This window comes from Phoca vitulina, unplaced genomic scaffold, assembly GCF_004348235.1.
Source record: "Phoca vitulina isolate PV1807 unplaced genomic scaffold, GSC_HSeal_1.0 scaffold25, whole genome shotgun sequence".
Taxonomy (NCBI): domain Eukaryota; kingdom Metazoa; phylum Chordata; class Mammalia; order Carnivora; family Phocidae; genus Phoca; species Phoca vitulina.
In genome coordinates, this window is record NW_022589728.1 from 46110871 (window position 1) to 46134636 (window position 23766).

Genomic DNA, 23766 nt, shown 5'->3' on the forward strand with positions numbered 1-23766 from the left:
TTTCATTTGTTCCAACTCATGGGAAAGTTACTTTCACTTTCACATTACTGAATTGTGTGCTAAATCTTCATTTCTCTCTTCCTGTTTTACTTTTCCTCAGCACTCCACTTTCCTGCCTTTGAAATGGCCTTTTTGGTCTTTTCTAATACTGTCCAAGTTTCTAGCTATCTTTCTCCTCCTTTCTGCAATTCCATTTGGCTTGTGACCTGCACTTGAAATTCTCAAACTCCTGCTTCCTTCCCTCATATCCAGCTCTTAACCACCTCTTCCCCCTTGTGCTGACAATACTGCAGCCTTCCTTGCACAGGGACTAAGAGAACATTACGTGCATGTGGGCACGTAGTACTTTCTGTTAATAGCTTCTCAATTGTAATCTGGAGCCATACGGACCTATATAAAGTTCAAAGAAAGTATCAAAGCTCTGTACTTGAAAGCAAATAAATAGAAAGCTCACAAAGTTGTCATAAAAGATCCAAAGACTTAAAGTGACTTGCCCCTTAAAAAATTACATTGTTAAGTACCTTTCACTCTCAGCTGTCTGCATGGTCTCCAGTTTTGAGTGAGTTCCTCTGTTAAACCCTTTTACCTCTTGTTCTTCCAAAGATTCCAGCAATCGGATGACATCTTTATTCACTCCTCTGCGCTTTGCCAGGACCAAGGGTGTAGCACCTTGATGATTACTAAAAAAGTTCATAAATATAAACAGGTCATCATAACAGTTGGATTATATTGTTAGTACCCACCTGTGTAGATCTCAGTGACAAAGGCATGGGCCTAATTAACTCAAAGCCCAGAGCAGAACCAATGGCTGAACTGGAACTTGAATTTTGAGTAAACCTATTTTTTTTCCTTGTAGGGAAAGAGGAAAAAGAATGTAGAGGCAAAAGAGTAAATACATGAGAATAAATAAAAGAAAAAGAGGACATTTTCTTAGAAACTAACTGGAAAGTTCTAGATTCTAGATTCATTCTTACCTGACATTTACATTTTATGGCAATAGAGCATATTGAAAAAAAGAAAAGTCTAAGAATTAAAAACAAATAAAAGCCCAAAGCAACCAAATAAGCTGCTTTGGTTCACCTACCTATTTAACACTAATAAGAGAAGACAGCCAAGTAACAGTGACTCCCATAGCCAATTCCCACCACACTTGTCCATCACATTTGCTGTCTTTTTCAGATTTAGGGACCAATAAATCAAGGCAACATGTAAGTGTAGTCTAAATGTCAAGCTCAGTTTTAAAGATGGTCTCACACCTTTTCCACTCTAGAGACAAGGTATCACTAAAACAAACACTTCTTCAAACTGTTCAGCATAAAAAGGACTCTGAGCCCCAGAGAGATTATGAAGCTAGCATGGTATATTATATGATAGAAGACGAACAGTTTGGAATCAGGCAGAACTAGGTTCAAATTCCAGCTGTGTGACCTCTTTGTTTAAACCCTTCTTGTCTCAACTACTGCATCTGTAAAATGAAGATAACACGGACCTCAAGAGCTATTCATTCTAAGGATTAAATGAGCTAAGGTAAGTAAACACAGCGCCTGGTCCATAACAGATATTCAACAAATGTTAGTTCTTTTCTTTTTCCCTTATCTGACAATACACAATTATTGGTAGCAGAACCTCACCACTGTTTTCATAGAAAAACTTGCACCGCTTCAGCATAAATCTAGAAGTCAGCCTCTTGTTTCCTCACTCCCCTAACAAGATTACCTTGTCCTCCATGCCTTGTTGAACTTGTCACTGTAGATGATCAACGAGAAAGCAGAATCAATAGACTCTGAGATTGGACCACTGGCTGACAAACTAATGGGAAGAAATGACTAGATTTCAAAAACCACAGAGGACTTACCAAATATCAATTTTGAGTCCATTGGAAACTAAGAATTGAATAGTATCCACGTGGCCACAGAGATGCAGGGCTGTGTTTCCTTGATAATCTGTGGCCAGAAGATCAGCACCAAATTTATGCAACAGTTGGCAGATGTCAACGTTCCCTCTGGCTGCTGCGAGGTGAAGGCCTGTTCTGCCCCTGCTGTCACGAATATTTGGGTCAAAGCCGCTTTCCAAAAGCCGCTTGGAATAGTTAAAGTCTCCATCAATACAGGCTTGTAGCAAGGGCACATTAGTCTGAGACGAATCATTTACAAAAACGTAGGACATTATTCTGATGGAGCGGATGGACTATGCCTGTAATGAAATATGAGGTGAGATTCGGTGAAGCCAAACTAAATGAAGACAATGAAGTCATTTAGAGAAGCACTATTTCTTATCCTTCTTGGCCTCCTGCCTCTAATAAATTACCTCACCAAACAGAAACAACAACAAAGTTATCAATTATGTTTTATTTCTCAATAAAATGTCTTATTTTCTTCATATCCACTTGATCAAAATTGCAATTAAATTACTATAAAGCTCTATTTTGCTTTTCATTAAATAAAAAGATTAAGAGAGATTTTTAAAGGTAAGGAAAATATAATCACTTAGATTTAAGTTTACTGCATTGTCAGAAGACATATATAACATGATCCTTAAACTTCAAACACATGCTACTGCTGGTAGAGATTCTTATTTAAAACAAAGTAACTCTCTTTCACATATTTGCCTTTTATCATATTTGATATATTCTACATGGTAAACAGAACTATCTGCTCAAAAGTTAACTAAATCAGCAAGAAAATAATGAAATAACTTAATTCATATTCAATAAAGACCTGCTGAATGTTTTGTCTATAGCACAAACTTCAATTTTCAGGGGAAAGAGAAAAGCTAAGAAAAGCAACAAACTGAATTTAAAAATTGGAAATACCATGAAATCAATTCAGACTGTCTTTTTTACAGTATTGATTCTATTCTGTGGTTATCTAAATATCTGATTTTGCCAAACTCCCATTGTCTGAAGACTGAGAGATGAAGAAAAACAGGTCTGTCTGGGAATTCAGAGGCAGGACAAAGGCAGCAATCCCAACTGTGTCCACCCCACAAATTTCATCCATCTGAGTAACCTAGCCTCTCCAGTGCGTCCACACCTCTTTCACTGATACTTCTTCTCCAGCAGTCTCTTGGTCTGTGTGTGTGTGTGTGTGTGTCTGTCTCCCTGACCTCCTCTTGGTTCATTTAAGGAAAGTTAAAGTCTGACAAAAGAAACCTTACTAAGAAATTGAAGAGAAAATAAACCAAAAGAAGAAAACACAAAGGCAGAGACCAATGTGTTTATAGAGATGACTCCCTCACTCTACAGTCACAAAAGCTGAGTCACAGACAGGGTTGGCTTGTAATTTGTCAAACAAAGTCTTTCTTTCTGGAACACTGATGGAACTGGATGTTAGACCAATCTATTCTTGTGTCTGACCTCAAGGGGATTCAGGAAAACATGGCTACGGAGTTTGGTGAGATTCTTGGCCCCCACTCCTTTTAGCCTGGTTTCCCAGCAGAGCCACGGTCCCTCTAGACATGAGCTACTTGCCCCTAGAGTTCTGCTGCCTCCACGGGTTCTCTGTGCAAAGGGGAAACAGTCACACACACTGAGGGCCTGTTCCAAGCTAGGCACCATACCAAGGGTGCCTAATGCATTTTATTTCATCTTCCTAACAACTCTATGGTAAGGGTTATTATACTGAATTTTAGTAAGGAGTCACTGAAAGATTTCAAGCCAAGGAAATGGCATGGTCTTTTAGTCTTTCAGAAAGATTACTCTGTCAGCAACAGGGAGAGGGTAGATTAGAGGGGGTCAAGGCCGGGGACTGGGAGATCAATCAGCAGGTCACTGCAGAAATCCAGTCAAGAAATGATGACAGCCGGATCTGAGGCTGTGTCAGAGAAAAGGGAGCACAATGGAGACGGATAAAGAAGACAGAATTAGCACAACTTAATGACCCGCTGCATAGAACAGGTGAGAAGGAGTTGTTAAGGCTAATTCTAAATATGGGAAAAATCTGCTGAGGATTAAGAATTACAGAGATCAAGATAAAATAGACTTCAGATTATGACACTATATAATGGTTTTTAAAGAAATTAACCCATTGAGAAGAAATTGCTCATTAAAATAGTCAAGAATTCTCTTTTGAGGGTAGCCTCCCTATTTTCCCCTATAGTATTCCCTGGATTAGATCATTAAAAAGGACAGGGCGCCTGGGTGGCTCAGTTGGTTAAGCGACTGCCTTCGGCTCAGGTCATGATCCTGGAGTCCCTGGATCGAGTCCCGCATCGGGCTCCCTGCTTGGCAGGGAGTCTGCTTCACCCTCTGACCCTCCCCTCTCTCATGTGGTTTCTCTCTCTCTCTCAAATAAATAAATAAAATCTTAAAAAAAAAAAAAAAAAAAAAAGGACAAAGCTGGGCGCCTGGGTGGCTCAGTCGTTAAGCGTCTGCCTTCAGCTCGGGTCATGGTCCCGGGGTCCTGGGATCGAGCCCCACATCGGGCTCCCTGCTCTGCGGGAAGCCTGCTTCTCCCTCTCCCACTCCCCCTGCTTGTGTTCCTTCTCTCGCTGTGCCTCTCTCTGTCAAATAAATAAAAATCTTTAAAAAAAAAAAAAAAAAAGGACAAAGCTATCAGAAGCATTTTTAAAAAACTAAAATACCACATATCAAGTGCTTTTCAAGAGATAACATGTTTTGGTTGAATTCTGTAAGAATAGATAATGAAAAACAAGCTACTTGATATTTTTGTTTCTAACACAGTAAGAATTCTTGTGGTTTGAAGACTTGGGATTCTTCTGAATGTTGGCTCAGTGGGGGGGGGGGGGGGAAAGCCTTCCTTGTTTATTAAGTGAGAATAAGTATGGTGTATTTTTCTTTGTGTCCTTGAGAAACTAACTTTACCCCCAAATTTAATAAGGCCAATGATAGATAACATTTTTCATCTTGATCACAGAACTGAATCTGCCACAAAGCAAGGCATCGAAGCTTTCACATACTCTGAGGAAGTTGACGGCAGAAAAATACTCATGTAAGCCTGAAGATTATATCTTTCTTTCAGTGGTCAGCCAGCAGTTTCTCTGAATTCTTAAGAAGGTTCAAGAGAATATCCAGAAATGTGACAGCAAGGATCTACAGTAAATAGTAACTTTAGTTATAACAAGGGTGTGACATGAAGTCTAGCTGTTCTATTAAACACAGACAAGCTGGTGGGGTCTGTGAATATTCTCCAGAAAATCTATGGGTAAGGCATCAATTTGTGAGCTAGTAGTAACTGACAAGTAAGAAAGTAGTGAAAAGGGAGCACAGAAGGCCTCCTAAGGAGTGACTCTGTTGCCCACAAACAAGAACGCAGGTCAGAAAGATAAAAGAAAAAGAATCAAATTATGTGCCATCAGAAGAGAACAAACTGGACTCTGAAAATTCATGCTAAGTCCCTGGAATTCAGAATGCACATATTTCACATTATAAATGGTGGTTAGATCTCAGAGTAGCCCACAAAAGCATTTCTAGAAATAAAATGCTATTTGCATGGGGGGAAAGTAAAAAGAACCAATACTTATATCTAAACCAAACAGGATACATTTAAGAAAAAATATTTCTAATCCATCCTGAATGCTGGTACTTAAATCTCCCCCAGGAGATTGATCCTCTGCCCCCTTTGCTTTTCAGTGTGAAAGAAAAACTGGCCCAAATCTATCTGCAGACTTTTCCACATGCCAGACCCTGCTTCTCCTGAAATGTGCTGCTGCCTCACCTTCATGCTCTTGCGGGGACCCCCTCAGGTATCCCCTCTGCACTCAGACATCTCAAGTACCTTGTCTGCCCCACTATACTCTTCTTGTGAGGGACTGTGGAACAAGGGCCATGCACAGGCAGTAGGGACCACAAAAAATCAGTATTAATCCATGAAACTAACAGTTACTATGTACTCAAAATATGGCAAATACTATGCTAAGTGGTAGGATATAAAGACTGAATCCCGAATCTATAGCTCAGGTTGAGATTCAGATTAAGCTTTTACTGGTCATTCATGCTCAATTTTTATCAAATCCCTTTAAATAAACTTGTATGAGAAATAATTAATGGTATTTTATGAGGCTCCATTTAAATACATAAGTCAGGTTGTACCATAAGGGTTATCAGTGCTAGACTGGAAGATGAGGGCTGACAAACTGTATGTACCAATTTAGACAAACTTCAGATTACTGCACCACTTAATTTCCTTGCACGAATATTCTGAATTCGCCCAAAGTATAGTACCTTTACTTTCTTATCATGACCACTGGGGGCTGGATCTTTACGGCTAAAGCCTACCTCTAATATATGATTTTCAATGTTAAAATGGTACAGGTGTTAGAATTCTGAAAATAGTAGGGTTCACATTACGAAAAGGTCAAGCTTTGCTTCTCATTTGGAGACAGAATTATAGATTATATAGTTACCCCTTCAAATGACCTGTTAAATTCATAAGAAAGTTCCTAAACTGATGGTGACCAGAGGGGAATGGGTGGGGGATGGATTAAATAGGTGATGGGGATTTAGGAGTGCACTTGTGATGAGCACTGAGTGCTGTATGGAAGTGCTGAATCACTATATTGTATGCCTGAAATTAATATTATACTATATGTTACCTAACTGGAATTTAAATAAAAACTTAAAAAAAATTCACAAGAAAATTTCTTTAAATTCACAAGACAATGCTTCTGCCATTTTCTTCTGATGACAAGCCCCATAAGAAAGTACATTTGATCAAATTACAGATTTATGTGATTTCAAACTTATTACACAAATGCATTAGACCTAATTATACTTGAAACCTCCAAGAAAATGTCTAAGACCCCAATTAGAACTTAATCACTAGAAATCTGTTAATAGCTTCTCAAGAAGTTATGAAAGTGAGTAAAACTTAGAACACATATTAACTATGGTTCAAAGAGTGAAGAGGACTAAAGATTTTTAAATTAAACGTTTTGAGATAATTATAGATTCACACGAAGTTGAAAGAAATAGTACACAGAGATCCTATGTACTTTTACCCAGTTTCCCCTGATGTTAATATCTCACAAAACTATAATATCACAACTAGGATACTGACATTGCTAATTAAGATCTAGAACATTTCCATTACCACAGAGCTCTCTCATATTGCCCTTTTACAGCCACACCTACTTCCCTCCCACCCCCACCCCACCTTATCCCCTGGAAACCACTATCCTGTCTTCCATTTCTAGAATTCTGTCATTTCAAGAATGTTATATAAATGGAACCATACAGTATGTAACCTTTTATTTTTTTTCACTCAACATAATTCTCTGAGGATTCATTCAGGTTGTTGTGTATATCAATAGTATCATTTTTTCTACTGCGGAGTAGTGTTCCATGGTATGAATGTACCACAGCTTGGTTAGCCATTCACCTTTTGAAGGACATGTGGTTGTCTGCAGTTTGGGGGTGTTATGTTAAAGCTTCTAAAACATTCAGGTACATATTTTTATGTGAACGAACGTCTTCATTGCTCTAGGACAAATGGCCAGAAGTGCAATTGCTGGTACGGATGCTTAAAGGTTTGGACTGAAGGACAGTTGACGGGGCGCATGGGTGGCTCAGTCGGTTAAGTGTCTGCCTTCAGCTCAGGTCCTCATCCCAGGGTCTTGGGTTTGAGCCCTGCATCCGGCTCCCTACTCAGCAGAGAGTCCACTTGTCCCTCTGCCCTTCCCCCTACCTGTGCTCTCTCATGCTCTCTCTCTCAAATAAATAAAAATCTTAAAAAAAAAAAAAAAAGGAGAGAGAGTCAAGTCTGAAGGTGCCTACTGTCCCCATGCAAAAAAAGAAGAGGGAAAGGAAAGGAAAGAAAAGAGAAAGTAAGGTCTTCTTTGGGATCATCTGTCTGGATGGCTCAGGCAACCAGGACAGTAAGAGGTTATTTATGGAAGAGTTTGTTGGAGTAAGCATTAATAAGGGCCCTAGTATTTACCAAAGGTAGTGTGTAGTAAGAACCATTCCACAAGTAGAGTTAGAAACATTAATGTGTGATTATGAACACTGACCTGGTATCTTTCAAGATTCACAGAGGGCTGAGTCTGTTCCCCTGTAAATGAACATAAAAGCTAAGCATAGCGAAGACTGGTTTTCAAGGTAGGAAGAGCAGGAGACAGAGAGATAAGATATGGTCTGACTTCCTGAGGGACTACTTTCAGGAGCGTACAATACTCCAGAAACGCAGTTTTTCTAGTGTCAGAAGACACTAGAAAGAGCTTGGCTACCTCACCCAGAATGTATCTGGAGCTAGACTGCTGGGGTTTGAACACCGGTTCAGCTACTTAGCTGTGTGATTTAAGTACTCAAAAATTAATAGTTACTACCTTCCTGAGGATGGGCACAGCTCTGGGGAGACAGTTGTTTATGTATTGAAGATAGCCTGCGTGGAACATTGAGCACTGATCCCCTGCTAACAGAGCAGCATCTAGCAATGGGGTGACCTCTAGTGGAGAGTAAAGAAGTCCAAGAAAGGAAAAGAGAACTGGTTCCCGGCAGAGGAAAACCCACAAGAACAGTCAATTGTGGGAACAGTCAAGCCCCAGAAAATCCTCTCCTTGTTCACCATGTTCCTAAGGGACAGTGTCCATGAGGGACGGTGACTACTTCAGAGGCCAATTCCATGGGACTGTTAAAAGGAGAACTCCGGGAGGTCACGTCTTGGAGGGCTGGCACAGCCTAAAAGACTTTATGAGGATGGAGCCACTCATACTTTAGGATGAAGCAGTTTCCTAGATATCAGTAACAAGAGCTCCTAACACCACACAGCGCTTGTCTCAGGCCAAATGACAAAACAATAAGGAGGTTTCAGTGGAAGCATGTGAGTCACTGACCTGATGGGAAGTTCTAGTTAATATTCTTTTTCTTTTAAATGTTTCTTTTATGTTAATATTGGGTCATATCTACATAACTTTAAGATAGTATTCTTGATGGTTAAGAACTAATGGAGAAAACCTGTAATATTTTAATATATACTCATTAAACCTAACTTTAAATTGGTCTTCTATATCTAATATCACCAACCATAACGTATTGATTTACTTTTCATTTTGAAAAGCCACTGGGAAAGGCAAGACTAAGTGCCATATTCTTGGTTCCCAGTGGAATGACACTATGCCTACAAGCAACTTCAGAGATCAAAGCACCAGACACTTCAGCAAAATGCAAGGGAAAAATGGCATACCTGGAGAGACACATTATCAGAGGGGACTGCCTACATTTTCTAATGTCATAGAAAAGTACTAAAACTTAGAGCATATACAGTAAATGGAAACCCAAATCTGGATTCTCTATACCTCATGTGGTTATTCTTAACCTTTTAAAAGGATACAGTTGTTTTAAAAATATAAAAATAACCTCAAAGAACCATAAAATAAGAACTTCCAATGAAGTCATTAAATCCTAACTGCTAGCACTTTAGAATTACTGTTCTTAAAATCCAAGTGCTGTACAGATCCAGATATTAGGCAAGGGGAAAAAGCCACATCTAAAAGAAATCTAGCTCTGCAGAAGTAAAAATTTTAACAATTTAATTCCTTCTCGAAACGTTAATAATATATTTTTTCAGCCTGCTTATCTTCAATAGCTGTATTTCTCTAATAGAGTGGTCTTAATAATTTCCAAGGCTCAGAGAGGTTAATGAATCTAAGGCCACACTGCTGTTAAGAGTGGGCTTCAAATTTAGTCTACAATATTTCTAATATGCCATGCCACCTCTACATAGTTATCAAGATAATCAGCAGGAAATGGCTCATACAAAGCTCGGTTCCATATTCACAACTGTTTGCAAAAATTCCTGCCAGACCTTGTCTCTAAAATGCAAGAAATGGGTCTGAGATGTCTGTGTATCCTTGCAGATTACATAGTGCCTGGCACATTTTTTTTGAAATCTAGACATAGGAGAATCCAAATAATTCTTTGTGGATTATACACTCAATTAAGCTCATCTTAACAAGATTTCATTTTTTTAAGATTTTATTTATTTGAGAAAGAGAGAGAAAGAGAGATTGAACATGAGCAGGTTGAGGGGCAGAGGGAGAAGCAGACTCCCCACTGAGCAGGGAGCCCGATGCGGGGCTCGATCCTGGGACTCCGGGATCATGACCTGAACCGAAGGCAGATGCTTAACTGACTGAGCCACCCAGGCACCCCCATCTTAACTGGATTTTAAGGTAACATTTTTTATGACCAATTCTATAATTTATTGTAAGTTTATTAAGAAAATAAATATGAACAAAGAGAAGAAAATACAAGTTACCCATAATCCTACCAACTAGAAATAACTATTATTACTACTTTGGTGCTATGGTCCTCCAGCCTTTTTTTCTATATGAATATATATTTAATTCATACTATAAATACAAATGTTAAACTTTTTTACTTACTATATCATGAACATCCTTCCACATTACCAGTCTTCCAAAAACAATTTTTAATGGTTGTATTCTATAAAGACTGTATAATTTTCCGTAATTTTCTTATTAAATTCCTTAGCACTTTAAAAAAATTTGCTTTGCATTTTTCCTCTTACCCGAATTTAAATTCATTGACATTTTAAGCCAATCAAAACATAGTCTAAGAGGGGCACCTGGGTGGCTCAGTTGGTTAAGTGACCACTCTTGGTTTCGGCTCAGGTCATGATCTCAGGGTCCTGGAATCAAGCCGTGCGTGGGGCTCCCCGCTCAGAGGGGACTCTGCTTGTCTACCCTTCTCTCTGCCCCTCCCCCTGCTCACTCTCTCTAAAATAAGTAAATCTTAAAAAAAAAAGCATAGTCTAAGAGACTTTTAAAACAGTATTTTTGGTCAAAATCTGACTATCAATAGATTCTCAGGCAATGTATTTAAAAGATGTGACACAGATGGATCCACCTATGATGTGGAATTTTTTTTTTTTCTTTTTTAAAGATTTATTTATTTATTTGAGAGAGAGAGAGAATGGGGGGCAGGGGAGGAACAGAGGGAGTGGGAGAGAAATCTCAAGCAGACTCCCTGCTGAGACCGGAGCCCCACTTGGGGCTCGATCCCACAACCCTGAGATCATGACCTGAGCCAAAATCAAGAGTCGGATGGATGCTCAACCAACTGAGTCACCCAGATGCCCCTAGTCTTATTTCTTTATGGACAATAGTTTTACTTTGACAGCAATCTTGATGCAACGCTTGCTTTGCTCACAATAAAACGTCAAATGTGCAGTTCATCTTAAACTACAGTTCACTTTAATTTGAATCCCTTTTAGAATTCTTACTTATCGATTTTTTGGAAGATTGTCTTAGAAGGGCCGGGGAAATAAATTCTCATAGATCGTATGTCTAGAATCTCAATTCTTACCCTTTGAGGTATCTGTCCAAAATAAAGGCAAAATATGTGGATATTTGTTTTGAGTTCTTAAAAAAGAAAAAAGGTAGCCGCCTTTTTGAAAGCATGGAAGTAAATTTAAAAAAAGAATTGAGAATATTATCCTTTCAGGATATTCCAGCACCATGAAGAACATGTAAAGGAGGAAGTTTTTTTTTTTTTTAAAGATTTTATTTATTTATTTGACAGAGAGAGACACAGCGAGAGAGGGAATACAAGCAGAGGGAGTGGGAAAGGGAGAAGCAGACTTCCCGCCGAGCAGGGAGCCCGATGCGGGGCTCGATCCCAGGACCCTGGGATCATGACCTGAGCTGAAGGCAGACGCTTAACGACTGAGCCACCCAGGCGCCCCAAGGAGGAAGTTTATAAGTAGAACCTTCTGAATTTTACTTCCAAGTCTCAAAAATAATTAACAGAAGTTCAAAAAGAGTAATTTTTAGATATATCTGGATCTACTACAGACACATTTTTACTTTACATCTCATTTTGTGGTATTTCCAAGTCTAACTTGATTTGTTTAAAATTCTCAATGTTGTGATTTCTTCAATGCCAAGCTACCAATTACTTCATAATTAAAACTTTATTAAAGCAATAAAGGTGAGGTTAATTTGAAATGTGTGAATTACAGAATGCTACTAAAGGCCAGTTCATTATGTTTAAGTTCATATAATAACTGAAAGTAGGCTAATCAGGCATTACTTAGTTCTTAGGAAAGAAAGCTTAATGAAAAAAAAACAAGGATTTGTTTATATGTCTGCTATTACTATGCAACTACTTAGCAACATGATACATAATATTTAACATCTATTAAGTTATTATATTCCAGGCACTATTTAAGTGTATTTCCTGGAATGACTGATTTAATCCTCAGATAAGCCTTATATATAAGGTAAGTATTATCAATTATCCTCATTTTATGGGCAAAAAAAAAATGGCACTAAGTTTGCTTTCATAAGATTCTTTTTCATATAATGAATTAGTTTAGGAAATTTTTCATCAAAGATTACATAAAGGGAAACAGTCTAGCCCACACACTCTGAATTAACTCCTTATAATCATTTCATTCAAAGTAAATTTTTCGAACTGCAGAAAAACAATAAATACCTGGAACTGTTTCTTACTTTGCAGGAAACACCGGTCACATGTTTACAGGAAACATTCAGTCATATATTCTGAATTAACTCTTTGCAATCTTCTCAAAGTAATCTTTTCTAAGTGTGAGAAAACAACATCAAAATATTTGGAAATACATTCTACTTTATAGGAAGTGACTAAATCCCTGGAGTCATTATTCTCATGTATTTCTTACTCATTGGGATAGTGAGAAAACACCTGTCTAAATTTTTCTTTCTCCATCAGAAAACAAACAAACAAGGATTTCTGATATATATTTCTTCCAATGTTTGTGTTACTTGTATCTTTGCATTATTTTAACAGTTCAATTCAACTTTTGGAAAAATATTGGCTTAAAATAAAAATTAATTGTTCACAAATGGAGTACTGGTACCGTGGATATTTTATTTTACTCTAATACCTTTCAATATTTTCCAAAATCTTTATTGTGTAATTTTAGCCTGTTTAAAATTCTTAGCAAGGGACTTGCCCCCATAGGAAGTCTTCAGTTTATAATTCGTAATTATATAATAAAGATAGTAAATAAGCACTGGAAGGTCAATCTGAAGTCTTTCATGCATATGTATTATTTTTGTAATAAAGTGATTTTTTTTTAAAAAAATCAGGTTTTTCCTGCAACAGCAGCACTTTATTTATGAACTAATGGTGCCACCTTGTGGGCTCCCTGGGCTTCAAGTGCAACTTCAGCATCCAAGACAAGAATACAGCAAGAGGAGGGAGCACCTTGGAAGTTTTTGTTTTGTTTTTTTCTTTTGTTTTGTTTTTGTTCTTAAAGTTTACTTACTTACTTACTTATTTTAGTAATCTCTACACCCAATGTGGGGCTCGAACTCACGATCCTGATATCAAGAGACCAATGCTCTACTGAATGAACTAGCCAGGCTCTCCTCTCTTTGTTTTATTTCAGTTACTTACCATTATCATTCTCAATAATTCTTAATTAGTGAAAATTCAGAGTTGAGCTGAAGCTCAATTTTCCTTAAAAAAAGTTTATCTAACATAATGTTGTATGTCGATTATACCTCAATTAAAAAATTAACCAAGCAAATTAATAGCATAAATAATGATTCCAGGACTATTCGGAGATCTAAATCTCGTTAAACCCGCCTTAGCAGACTTCATTTATACAAAATTAAAGTGCTAAAAAAATGACATTCCTGGGATGCCTGGGTGGCTCAGTCAGTTAAGCATCTGACTCTTGATTTCGGCTCAGGTCATGATTTCAGGGTTGTGAAATCAAGATTCTCTCTCTCCCTCTGCCCCTCCCCCCTCTAAAAAAATGACATTCCTACTATTCATTTATTTGGTGTTATTCAAAAATACAGGAACTACAACTTTTGTAAATTACTCATTTTCTAAATAGTTCACAAAATGTAAACCAGATTCACCTCAAACAGTTTGAAGGCACAAGACTGTTCTTAGGAGAAACTTGAATACTTTCCATAAAGTTTTTATGGCCAGGAAGGCCATTTTGGATTATCCAACCCAATCTCCTTATTTTACATATAAAGATACTGAGAATCAGAAAAGCTCTAACTTAACATGCTACTTTACAAGCAAACTACCCCTTACCCTCAAGATTCTAGCTCCATTCATGATTCACGGTGGAAATACAAGGTACATTATCTTCAATGTAACAGTTTGTAACAATTCTCTTGTCATCTGTCCCCATCTAATACTTTAAATTGTGCACCAGATGGATGCTAGAATGTACAGCATCCTTCACACAAAACATCCATTCTAGTGACATAGGATGGACAAGGGCCCTCCCTAGGCTATACAAGCCCACAGAGGATCTAGTAGACTTCTTTGAGGTGTGCTCTGATTGCATGTGAAGCTATGTGAATCACTGTGGTCTAGAGCTCCATACTGCTTACAGTGATGTCCTATGTAGACCCTTAAAATTCAAGAACTCCTGACACATCATTATTAGACCCACATCCTACCTCACTTATTCCAACCTCTAGGGACCCTGGTAAGTAAGGATATACGATGAAAAAAATGACTGAAGAGAGGACTAAGGAACCAACTTAACCAAATAGCCTCTAAAAATGGCATGGTTATGTATAGCCACAAAAGGACCACCATTTGGGGTGTGAGACATTTCCTCTTTTTCCTTAATTCCCTAAGAATTAAGGATAAGACCTTTGGTAGGAAGGGAGTAAAAGATGAAGAGTAGACGTCTGAGACTTTAAGGGAAGCTTTTGTTTCCTTGCCTGTTGCCCCCCCCTTTGGACTAGGGGCAACCTATTTTGGGGAGGCATCTTCTGATACCCAGAGAAAAGAAAATAGAGAATGACATACAAATGACTCTAGGTTCAAGAAAAGAGAAATAGGGATTCTTTTTCCCCTAAATTTTTTAGCCCATTTTAGGAGGATTAAAAATAAGAATTACAGGGAGAAGTTGTATTTTTTGGCTGGTGCTTTCCTCATGCTGCCACTTAGGAACCTAAAATGCGGGGCACAAGGTGGGAAATGCCAGTATTCTGAGGCAGAGCTTAATTGGCAGTCTTGATAGCTTTGTCAATATAACAGTAATTCCGAGTAAAAAGGACAATGAATTCCAGCAATCTTCTTTCCGACTGAGACCTGGCCCCCACAAAACCTCTCCTGTTAAAATGGCAGATCTGTGAGTTGGCTCGGTTTAAGTCTATGTACTCAGAGTTCTAGGGAATCTTTCAGAAACGGGAGTAGGGCTGGCAAATCCCTGTATCAGTTTCCCATGGAACTATTTTTACAGACTGCCCAGAGACCTCCCAGGTCATTGGGACCAACATGAGAAAAAGTGGTTAGTGACTAAGGATCTCTAGTTTTCAGCTACATGGCTCTTCATATAATTCCCTTGGTATGCCCCAAGACGTAAATACTTAGTTTTAAAAATACCTCTAAACCCCACGATATATCATCAAAAATACTTAAAAATAGCACTAAATATTAGCACACCACAATGTTGAAAACCAGTACTGTAGTTATTAATGCTAGGCACTTTACATTTAAAATTTAAATAGCCACAATACTGGATAATGTAACTCTAATATACAACAAATTTCTGTCTACATATGTCTGTTTCTGGCTCTCTACTCTGTTCTAATAGTCCGTGGGATATATATGTACCAATATCACAATGTCTTTCTGTCAAATAAATAAAATCTTTAAAAAAAAATTATTTGCAATCTTTTTTTTTAAAGATTTTTATTTATTTATTTGACAGAGAGAAAGACAGCGAGAGAAGGAGCACAAGCAGGGAGAGTGGGAGAGGGAGAAGCAGGCTTCCCACTGAGCAGGGAGCCTGATGCAGGGCTCGATCCCAGGACCCTGGGATCATGACCTGAGCTGAAGGCAGACGCTTAACGACTGAGCCACCCAGGTGCGCCTATTTGCAATCTTCTATCCCATCTGAGTGTCAGGATTATTTTGACATGGAAATTTTGTTTACTATACCAAGTCATACCCTTGAAGATGAACTATCTGGATATTCTTTGCTATCTTTTAATACATTTTTATAATTTTCCCCATGAAGGTCTTGTACATCTTTTATACATTTTATTTTTTAAAAACTTATTGTTTTTATTTCTGCTGTGATTGAGGTCTTTTTTTAACTACAGTTTTAATTTGGTTATTACCAGTACAAAGAATGAAACTGATGCATATGTGCTGACTCACATCAGCAACCCTGCTGAATTCTTACTAACTCTATTAATATATCTGTAGGTTCTCTTGAATTTTCTATGTATTACCGTATTACTTACATAAGTACAGTGTGTTAGTTTAAAAACAAGCCTGCAAATTCTTCACTACATCTTTCTTCAAGAGCTTGAGTTAAAATACCCTCCCCCTGAGTATGGGCTTACTAATTCACTACTAACAAATAGGATATAGTAGAAGTGGCTTGTAAGACAGGTCATAAATTAGACATTGCGGCCTCCTCCTTACTCTCTCACGGATTACTCACTCTGAAACAAGCCAGCTGCCATGTCATGAGGGCACCCAAGCAGTACTATAGAGGTTCCTGTGATGAAGCATTGCTAGTAGACAGCAAGGAACCTAAGCTTTTTGCTAACAGTCTTGTGAGTGAGCCACCTTGGGAAAGATCCTCCAGACCCAGCCAGCCAAGCCTTCACATGGCTAGCCCTGGCTGAGATATTGACTGAAATACTCTGAGCCTGAACCATTCAGCTAAGCCACTTTCCAATTCCTGACCCACAGACATTATTATTTTAAACTTTTCCAATTTATTGGCATAAGTTATTCATTACATACGCTCATGACTAAAAAACAAATCTCTATTATATCTGCATTGTTTCCGATGCTGTTTGTGTTTTTTCTTGTTTTTTCTTTCCTAGATCATTATTGGGAGAAGTCTGTATATTTAGTTTTTTAAAGAACCAGTTCTGGGGTGCCTGGGTAGCTCAGTTGGTTAAGCGGCCAACTCTTGATTTCGGCTCAGGTCATGATCTCAGTCCTGGCATTGAGCCCTGCATCCCCATCCGTTTCCAAGTTCAGTGGGGAGTCTGCTTGAGGGTTCTTTTTGCACACAACCAGCACTCTATTTGTTGAATGAAGCATGTATATTTAAACTGGTCTTAAAAAGATGGGAGTTGGGGAGCGGGGTAAGGTGTGCCAGATCCTTAGGAGAATGAAGAGAGCAGTATCAGGGAAATTAAGCTAAGGAAGACTGCTTGAAGCCTAATGGCAAAGGGGCCTTGAATCAAAGAATCCGTATCTGGTTGCAGTGTAGATGGTGATTGGGAGTTTGGTAGGATGACATCTGTAAGATAATAAAGACAAGGAGGGCACTGGGGGACCTGGCTGGCTCAGTCGAAGAGCATGCGACTCGATCTCAGGGTTGGGTTTGAGCCCCATGTTGAATGTACAGATTACTAAAAAAAATTAACTTAAAAAAAAAAGGACAGGAAGGTCAGGTTACTGTGCCAATACAGTATGTCTCCCTCTCCCTTTGCCCCTCTCCCTGCATGGGTGTGCTTGCTCTCTCTCAAATAAATAATCTTAAAAAAAAAAAAAAAAGAACCAGTTCTGCTGTTTTACTGCTTCTGGTTTCTCTTCATTTCTTCTACTTTAAGTTTTTTATGTGGTTTCTTTTTTTTACCTTCTTGATTTGTATCCTTAACTCACTTTTAATCTTACCTTTTAACAAATTTATTTAAATCTAAAAAAAAGAAAAAAATCTATAAATTTACATTGAAGTGTCAACTGGACTCCACTGGTTTTCACACGCAGTATTTCACATTGTTGTTTAATTATATAATTTCTGTGATGTCCCCTTTTAAGCCTATTAATTATATTTTAAATACCCACGTAAGGGATTTGAAAACCTTTTTTGTTAATTTCTAATTTATTTGCACTGTGGCAAAAGAAAATGGTCTTTGGGGCAAGAATTTATTAAAATTTACAGACTTTCTTTTGGTTAATGTGCCATGCGTATGTGAAAAGAATGTATGAAGCATTAGTTGAAGATAGAATTCTACTCTCTATATACATACATTTGATCAATTCTTGTTAATTCTGTATTTTTCCAGTTTTTTGTGATATGATATATTGGTTTCTGAAAGTAATGTTAACAGTTTTAATGTCTGATTGTGAATTTATGGATTCTTTCTGTAATCCCATCTAATTTGGAGTTACATTTTGAGACTATGTTTAGGTACATGGATCTTCCCGGAAGACTGTTTCTTTTATTAGTGTGCTTCTTTATTCCTATTAATGTTTCTTGCCTCAACATTTGACATTAATGATATTGACATTATTGTATTACCTTTCTATGGTTATAACTTTGGGGGGATATTTTCCTATTTCAACCTTTATGTATAGTTTTGTTTTAGGTGTATGTCCGCTAAACAGGAAACTAGATGGCTTTTTAACAGTTCTGAAGATTTTTTTCCCATAGGTGAATTTAATCAACTTATATTTTCTATGATTTCTAACCTATTTGGACTGATTTCCACCTATTTTGTGTTTTTTCTGTTTATCATCTATTTTATGTTTTCTGTTTATCATCTTTTTCTTCTTTGTGTGTCTTCTGTTGATCATCTTTTTTCGTTTTCTGTTATCTTTTTCCTCTATTTTTTTCCTTCGACTAGTTATTTAAAAATGTTGACATACATGCTAATGTTTCTTAAAGTCTAAGATTATCTAGAATTTTATTCTGAACACAATGACCAGAATGCACTATAACCACCACAGACCACTCCATGATTGCTAAGAGTTTTAGCTTTACCTTTAAAAAATACCTCTCCCAAACCCCTAAAACTTAAAAAAAAAAAAATTACCTAAATTTATCAACATCTTATCAATCAGATCACTCTTTTTCAAAAAATCCCATGCCTCTCTTCTGGATTCACTCTTCTGGCTGAAGTTCACTCTCCACTTCTTTTAGTGAGGATCTGTGAGAAGTACATTCTTTCAGTCTGCAAATTTGCAAATGACTTGATTTGATGTTATTCCTGAATAACAGTTCAGTTGATCATGAGGTTGTAGTTGCCAGTTTTCCCTCAGTACCTTCAAGCTCTCACTCTGATGCTTCCAGGCATCTATTACTGCCAGGAGATGTCTGCTTCAGTCTAATTGTTGTTCTTGTGTAGGAATGTATTTTTCTTTATTTCATTTAAAATTTTTCACTTTATCCTTAATGTTCTACAGTTTTACTGGGATCTATTTAGGAGGATTTATTTATCCTGCTTGGAATTCAGAATGTATTTGTAATCTAAGTACTCATCCCTTTCTTGTATTCTGGCAAATTCTCTTCAAATAGTGCTTTTCAACCATATCTTCCTATTAAATATATGTTGGAAACTCAAAGATCAATATAACCTTAAAAAAAAAAAAGTTTTTCTGTGCTACTTCTAGGTGCAGTTCTCAGCTCCATCTTCTAATTCACTTACGCTCAGGCTGGTTTGAGTCTAAAAGTTTATTACACTTAAAAAAAATTCTCAACTACTGTCATTTTTCATTTCTAAGAGTTCTAATTAATTCTTCATATCCACCTGTTACTTTTTGTTTCATAATTTACTGTTCATTTTTAATAAATGTGAGTCCTTTTTCTCTTTGAGCATATAGACACTTAATTAAAAGTCTTTGTTGGATGGTTTCCTAAAATTTTTTATGTCAGGACTGAATTTGTGTTCCAATGCTAATATTATTGGATGAGTTCTTCTTAGCATTTAGCATCTTCTTCATTCCTTTTGGAATTTGTGCTGCAAGCTTATTTTGAGAGAAATGTTTATTTGTTTGTTTTTGTTCTCCATTCTTTCTCCCCCATGCTCACTCCTTCTGATAGCTGCCTCCACTTTGCCACCTGGGAATGTAGTTCAGAACCAGGTCTTACAAAAGGTAAGTTGAACTCCTCTCAGTGATAGTGGGGCTATTACAGATTTAGTCGCTGAGCTGAAGTCCAGTTCAGTTCCTGGCCTTGAGACTGCCATGTCCTTCTGCCTTGCTAGGTCCAGCTTCTTTAAGCCATCTGATTCCAGCAGTCAAGAACTGTTTTATTTGGACTCCTTTCCTGCTTAGGGAATTTCTACCCAAAGCCTTGACTTTGAGCCATCACCTTACTCCACTCTTGTCCTATGCAGAGCACTTTTAATCCTCATCACCCAGCAGGAGCCAAATATTTGCCTGCCACTGCCCACTTCCAGAACAGCTGCAGCTCCACTCATCATACTGTGCTTCTACTCTACAGAGAATATGTATATATGTGTATATTATGTATTGTTCTGACTACATCTTTCTGGTTCCCTCTTTTTATGTTTGATTAATTATTGCCATGTACTGAAACATGCACTTAATGTACCATTTTGATCTAAAACCAACTATATGTGTTTTTCTATCCTCAGAAACCTACTGCCACTGTAGTGGACACATTGGCTGCCTACCTAGTATCTGTTCCTACGTTTTTCTGCCCCATAGTACTCAACGGTGTAACTCTTCACTGCCCACATGCCTTGAGGGGGTCAGTCCTGATTATATTAAGCCATGTAATAATTACATTTCCCTAGCTGTAGTGGTTTATTTAGAGGCAGACATGTGACCAGTCCAATAAGACTCTGCTTGGAATGGTAGAGTTAGATATTCTTTTTTCCTAAAGATATGGTGTACTGTAAATAACACCTAAAATTGCTTTAGTCATTTTGACATATATTTTATATACATGTGCACACATACACACACACATGCGTGCGTGCACACACATACAGGAAGCACACAGAGTAGAGAGAAAAATGGGAGTCAAGCCTTGATTAAACCTCATTTGAAGCACATATTAACTCTGGACTTTTTAAATACAGGCATCAGTAAAGTCCATTTTTTTATTAAGACAGTTTAAATTAGGTTTTCTGTTACTTAGAGCCAAATACTTAACAGAGAACCTAAAGTGGTCATTACTACTTGATACCTAACCTACTGCTATCTGCGCCTGTCACCGCTTTCTAAGAAGGAAAAAATATTGTTTTTGTTACATGTTTCAGGAAAAGACAAAGGTCAAAGGAAGGGTGGGGTGTAATGATATCTAACTTGCTTCAAGAATGAGATGAATTAAGGCCTAAGAAATCCCACATTTAAATGGAACAAACAGCACAAAGAATCGGATGCTGACTGAGAGCTGGGTAAATTCTAGGAACTGACCATGGAGATAACCCAGAGAAGAAGTTGAAAAGATACTCTTTTTTACAGGCAATACCAGTTTTTGTTTTTAAGAAAAAAATCAACGTAGGGCGCCTGGGTGGCTCAGTTGGTTAAGCGACTGCCTTCGGCTCAGGTCATGATCCTGGAGTCCCGGGATCGAGTCCCGCATCGGGCTCCCTGCTCTGCAGGGAGTCTGCTCCTCCCTCTGACCCTCCCCCCTCTCATGTGCTCTCTCTCTCATTCTCTCTCTCTCAAATAAATAAATAAAATCTTTAAAAAAAAAAAAAAAAAAAAAAAATCAACGTAACAGTAAAACACAGCCAAAAGATGGGGAAGGGGCAGAGAAAGATTTAAATGAAAGAAGCAGTGCCATCTGGCAATTGGGAAAAAAGTGACTGACTTGACTTTAGAACTAAAAATGCCACCAAAGTTACAAATGCCTAAACTCTTCCAACAATGTCACACTCAGGACATTTTATAGAGACACAGCGAGAGAGGGAACACAAGCAGGGGGGAGTGGGAGAGGGAGAAGCAGGCTTCCCGCAGAGCAGGGAGCCCAATGGGGGCTCGATCCCAGGACCCTGGGATCATGACATGAGCCGAAGGCAGACGCTTAACGACTGAGCCACCCAGGCGCCCCAGGACATTTCATTTTAAAATTAAACTTAGGTTGGGATGCCTGGGTGGCTCAGCTGGTTAAGCGTCCAACTCTTGATCTCAGCTCAGGTCTTGATCTCAAGGCTCTGAATTCAAGCCCCACATTGGGCTCCATGCTGGGTGTGGAGCCTACTTAAAAAAAAAAATTAAGCTTATGTTAAAGGAAAAAAAGACATTGTAATTAGTAAGAGAAAATACATAGGTTATTTGACTAGTTTTAATATATTTATTTTGTTTTTTAAAGATTTTATTTATTTATCTGACAGAGAGAGACACAGCGAGAGAGGGAACACAAACAGGGGGAGTGGGAGAGGGAGAAGCAGACTTCCCGCCGAGCAGGAAGCCCGATGCGGGGCTCAATGACCTGAGCCAAAGGCAGATGCTTAACGACTGAGCCCAGGCGCCCCTAATATATTTAGTTTAAAATGTAAAATGCAGCGAAGTATCTAGTCTCATAAAGACCCAATGTGGAAAAGGTAGCTAAGTAAACTGTATTCTTGCAGTTCTTTCTGACTGACTTGCTACCATCCCTAAATAACATTGTACACGTATCTTTTAAGTGATTATATTCAGAAATTTGTGGAAAGTCCTACTTATTAGTACTTAGCAACATATTTATGGATATATCTCCTCAGGCAAGGGAAACAAAAACAAAAAAAATAAACTCTTGGGACTACACCAAAATAAAAAGCTTTTACACAAGAAACCATCAACAAAACAAAAGGCAACTACTGAATGGGAGAGGATATTTGCAAATGATATATCCAATAAAGGGTTAACATCCAGAATATATACAGAACTTACAGAATTCAACACCAAAAAAAGACAAATAATCCAGTTTAAAAATGGGCAAAGAAGGGGCGCCTGGGTGGCTCAGTCGTTAAGCGTCTGCCTTCGGCTCAGGTCATGATCCTAGGGTCCTGGGATCGAGTCCCACATCGGGCTCCCTGCTCGGCGGGAAGCCTGCTTCTCCCTCTCCCACTCCCCCTGCTTGTGTTCCTGCTCTCGCTATCTCTCTCTCTGTCAAATAAATAAATAAAATCTTTAAAAAAAAAAAAAAAAAATGGGCAAAGAAGCTGAATAGACATTTTTCCAAAGACATACAGATGGCCAGAGACAAATAATGAAAAGCTTCTCAACATCACTCATCAGGGAAATGTAAATCAAAACAATGAGATATCACCTCACACCAGTCAAAATGGCTAGTCACAAAAAGACAAGAGATAACAAGTGTTGGCAAGGATATAGAGAAGAGGGAAGCCTCCAGGATTGCTGGTGGGAATGGAAATTGGTGCAGCCACCATGGAAAAGAATATGGAGGTTCCTCAAAAAATTAAAAATAGGAATACCATAGGATCCAGTGATTTCACTACTGGGTATTTACTCAAAGAAAATAAAAACACTAATTTGAAAAGATATATGCAACCCTATGTTTATTACAGCATTATTTACATTATTTACAATAGCCAAGATATGGAAGCAGCCCAAATGTTTATCCATAGATGAATGGATAAAGATGATATGGGTGTGTGTATATGTGTATACACACACACACACACACACACACACACACACACACCGGAATATTACTTAGCTATTAAAAAGAATGAGATCTTGTCATTTGCAACAACATGGGTGGACCTACAGGGTATTACACTAAGTGAAATAAATCAGACAAAGAAAGACAAATACCATATGATTTCACTTATATGTGGAATCTAAAACAAACAAATAGAAATAAATACAGAGAACAAACTGCTAGTTGCCTCTGGGGAGGGGGGAAGGGGGGGAATGGGCAAAATAGGTGAAGGAGATTAAGAGGCACAAACTTCCAGAGGGGAAAAAAAGTACTACTTATTGGATAGCTTATCAAATACCTACAAATATCACTATTTTTTTGATATATATGTGTTTACGGTTACATGAAAGAGAGCTAGAGACAATAAACTGTCCATTTTTTAATCAAATGGGTATATTTCTACTATTGGACATGTTTTGGTCTTAGAATTGTTTTGTTTCTCTAATAA

The 23766-nt window shown here is 37.9% G+C and overlaps 1 protein-coding gene across 2 annotated transcripts in view; it reads right to left on the reverse strand.

Moving 5' to 3' along the window:
- ANKRD46 (ankyrin repeat domain 46) overlaps positions 1 to 23766 on the reverse strand; it is a 35866-nt gene that overhangs the window by 5891 nt on the left and 6209 nt on the right. The window contains exons 2-4 of one of the 2 annotated variants that reach the window (XM_032421677.1): positions 12416 to 12522; positions 1856 to 2193; positions 522 to 680 (exon numbers count right to left, since the gene is read on the reverse strand). In XM_032421677.1, the coding sequence (XP_032277568.1) occupies positions 522 to 680; positions 1856 to 2166 (470 nt within the window). In that variant the 5' untranslated portion in view covers positions 2167 to 2193; positions 12416 to 12522. The remainder of the gene's footprint in view (positions 1 to 521; positions 681 to 1855; positions 2194 to 12415; positions 12523 to 23766) is intronic. The other variant, XM_032421676.1, reaches the window with a different exon arrangement.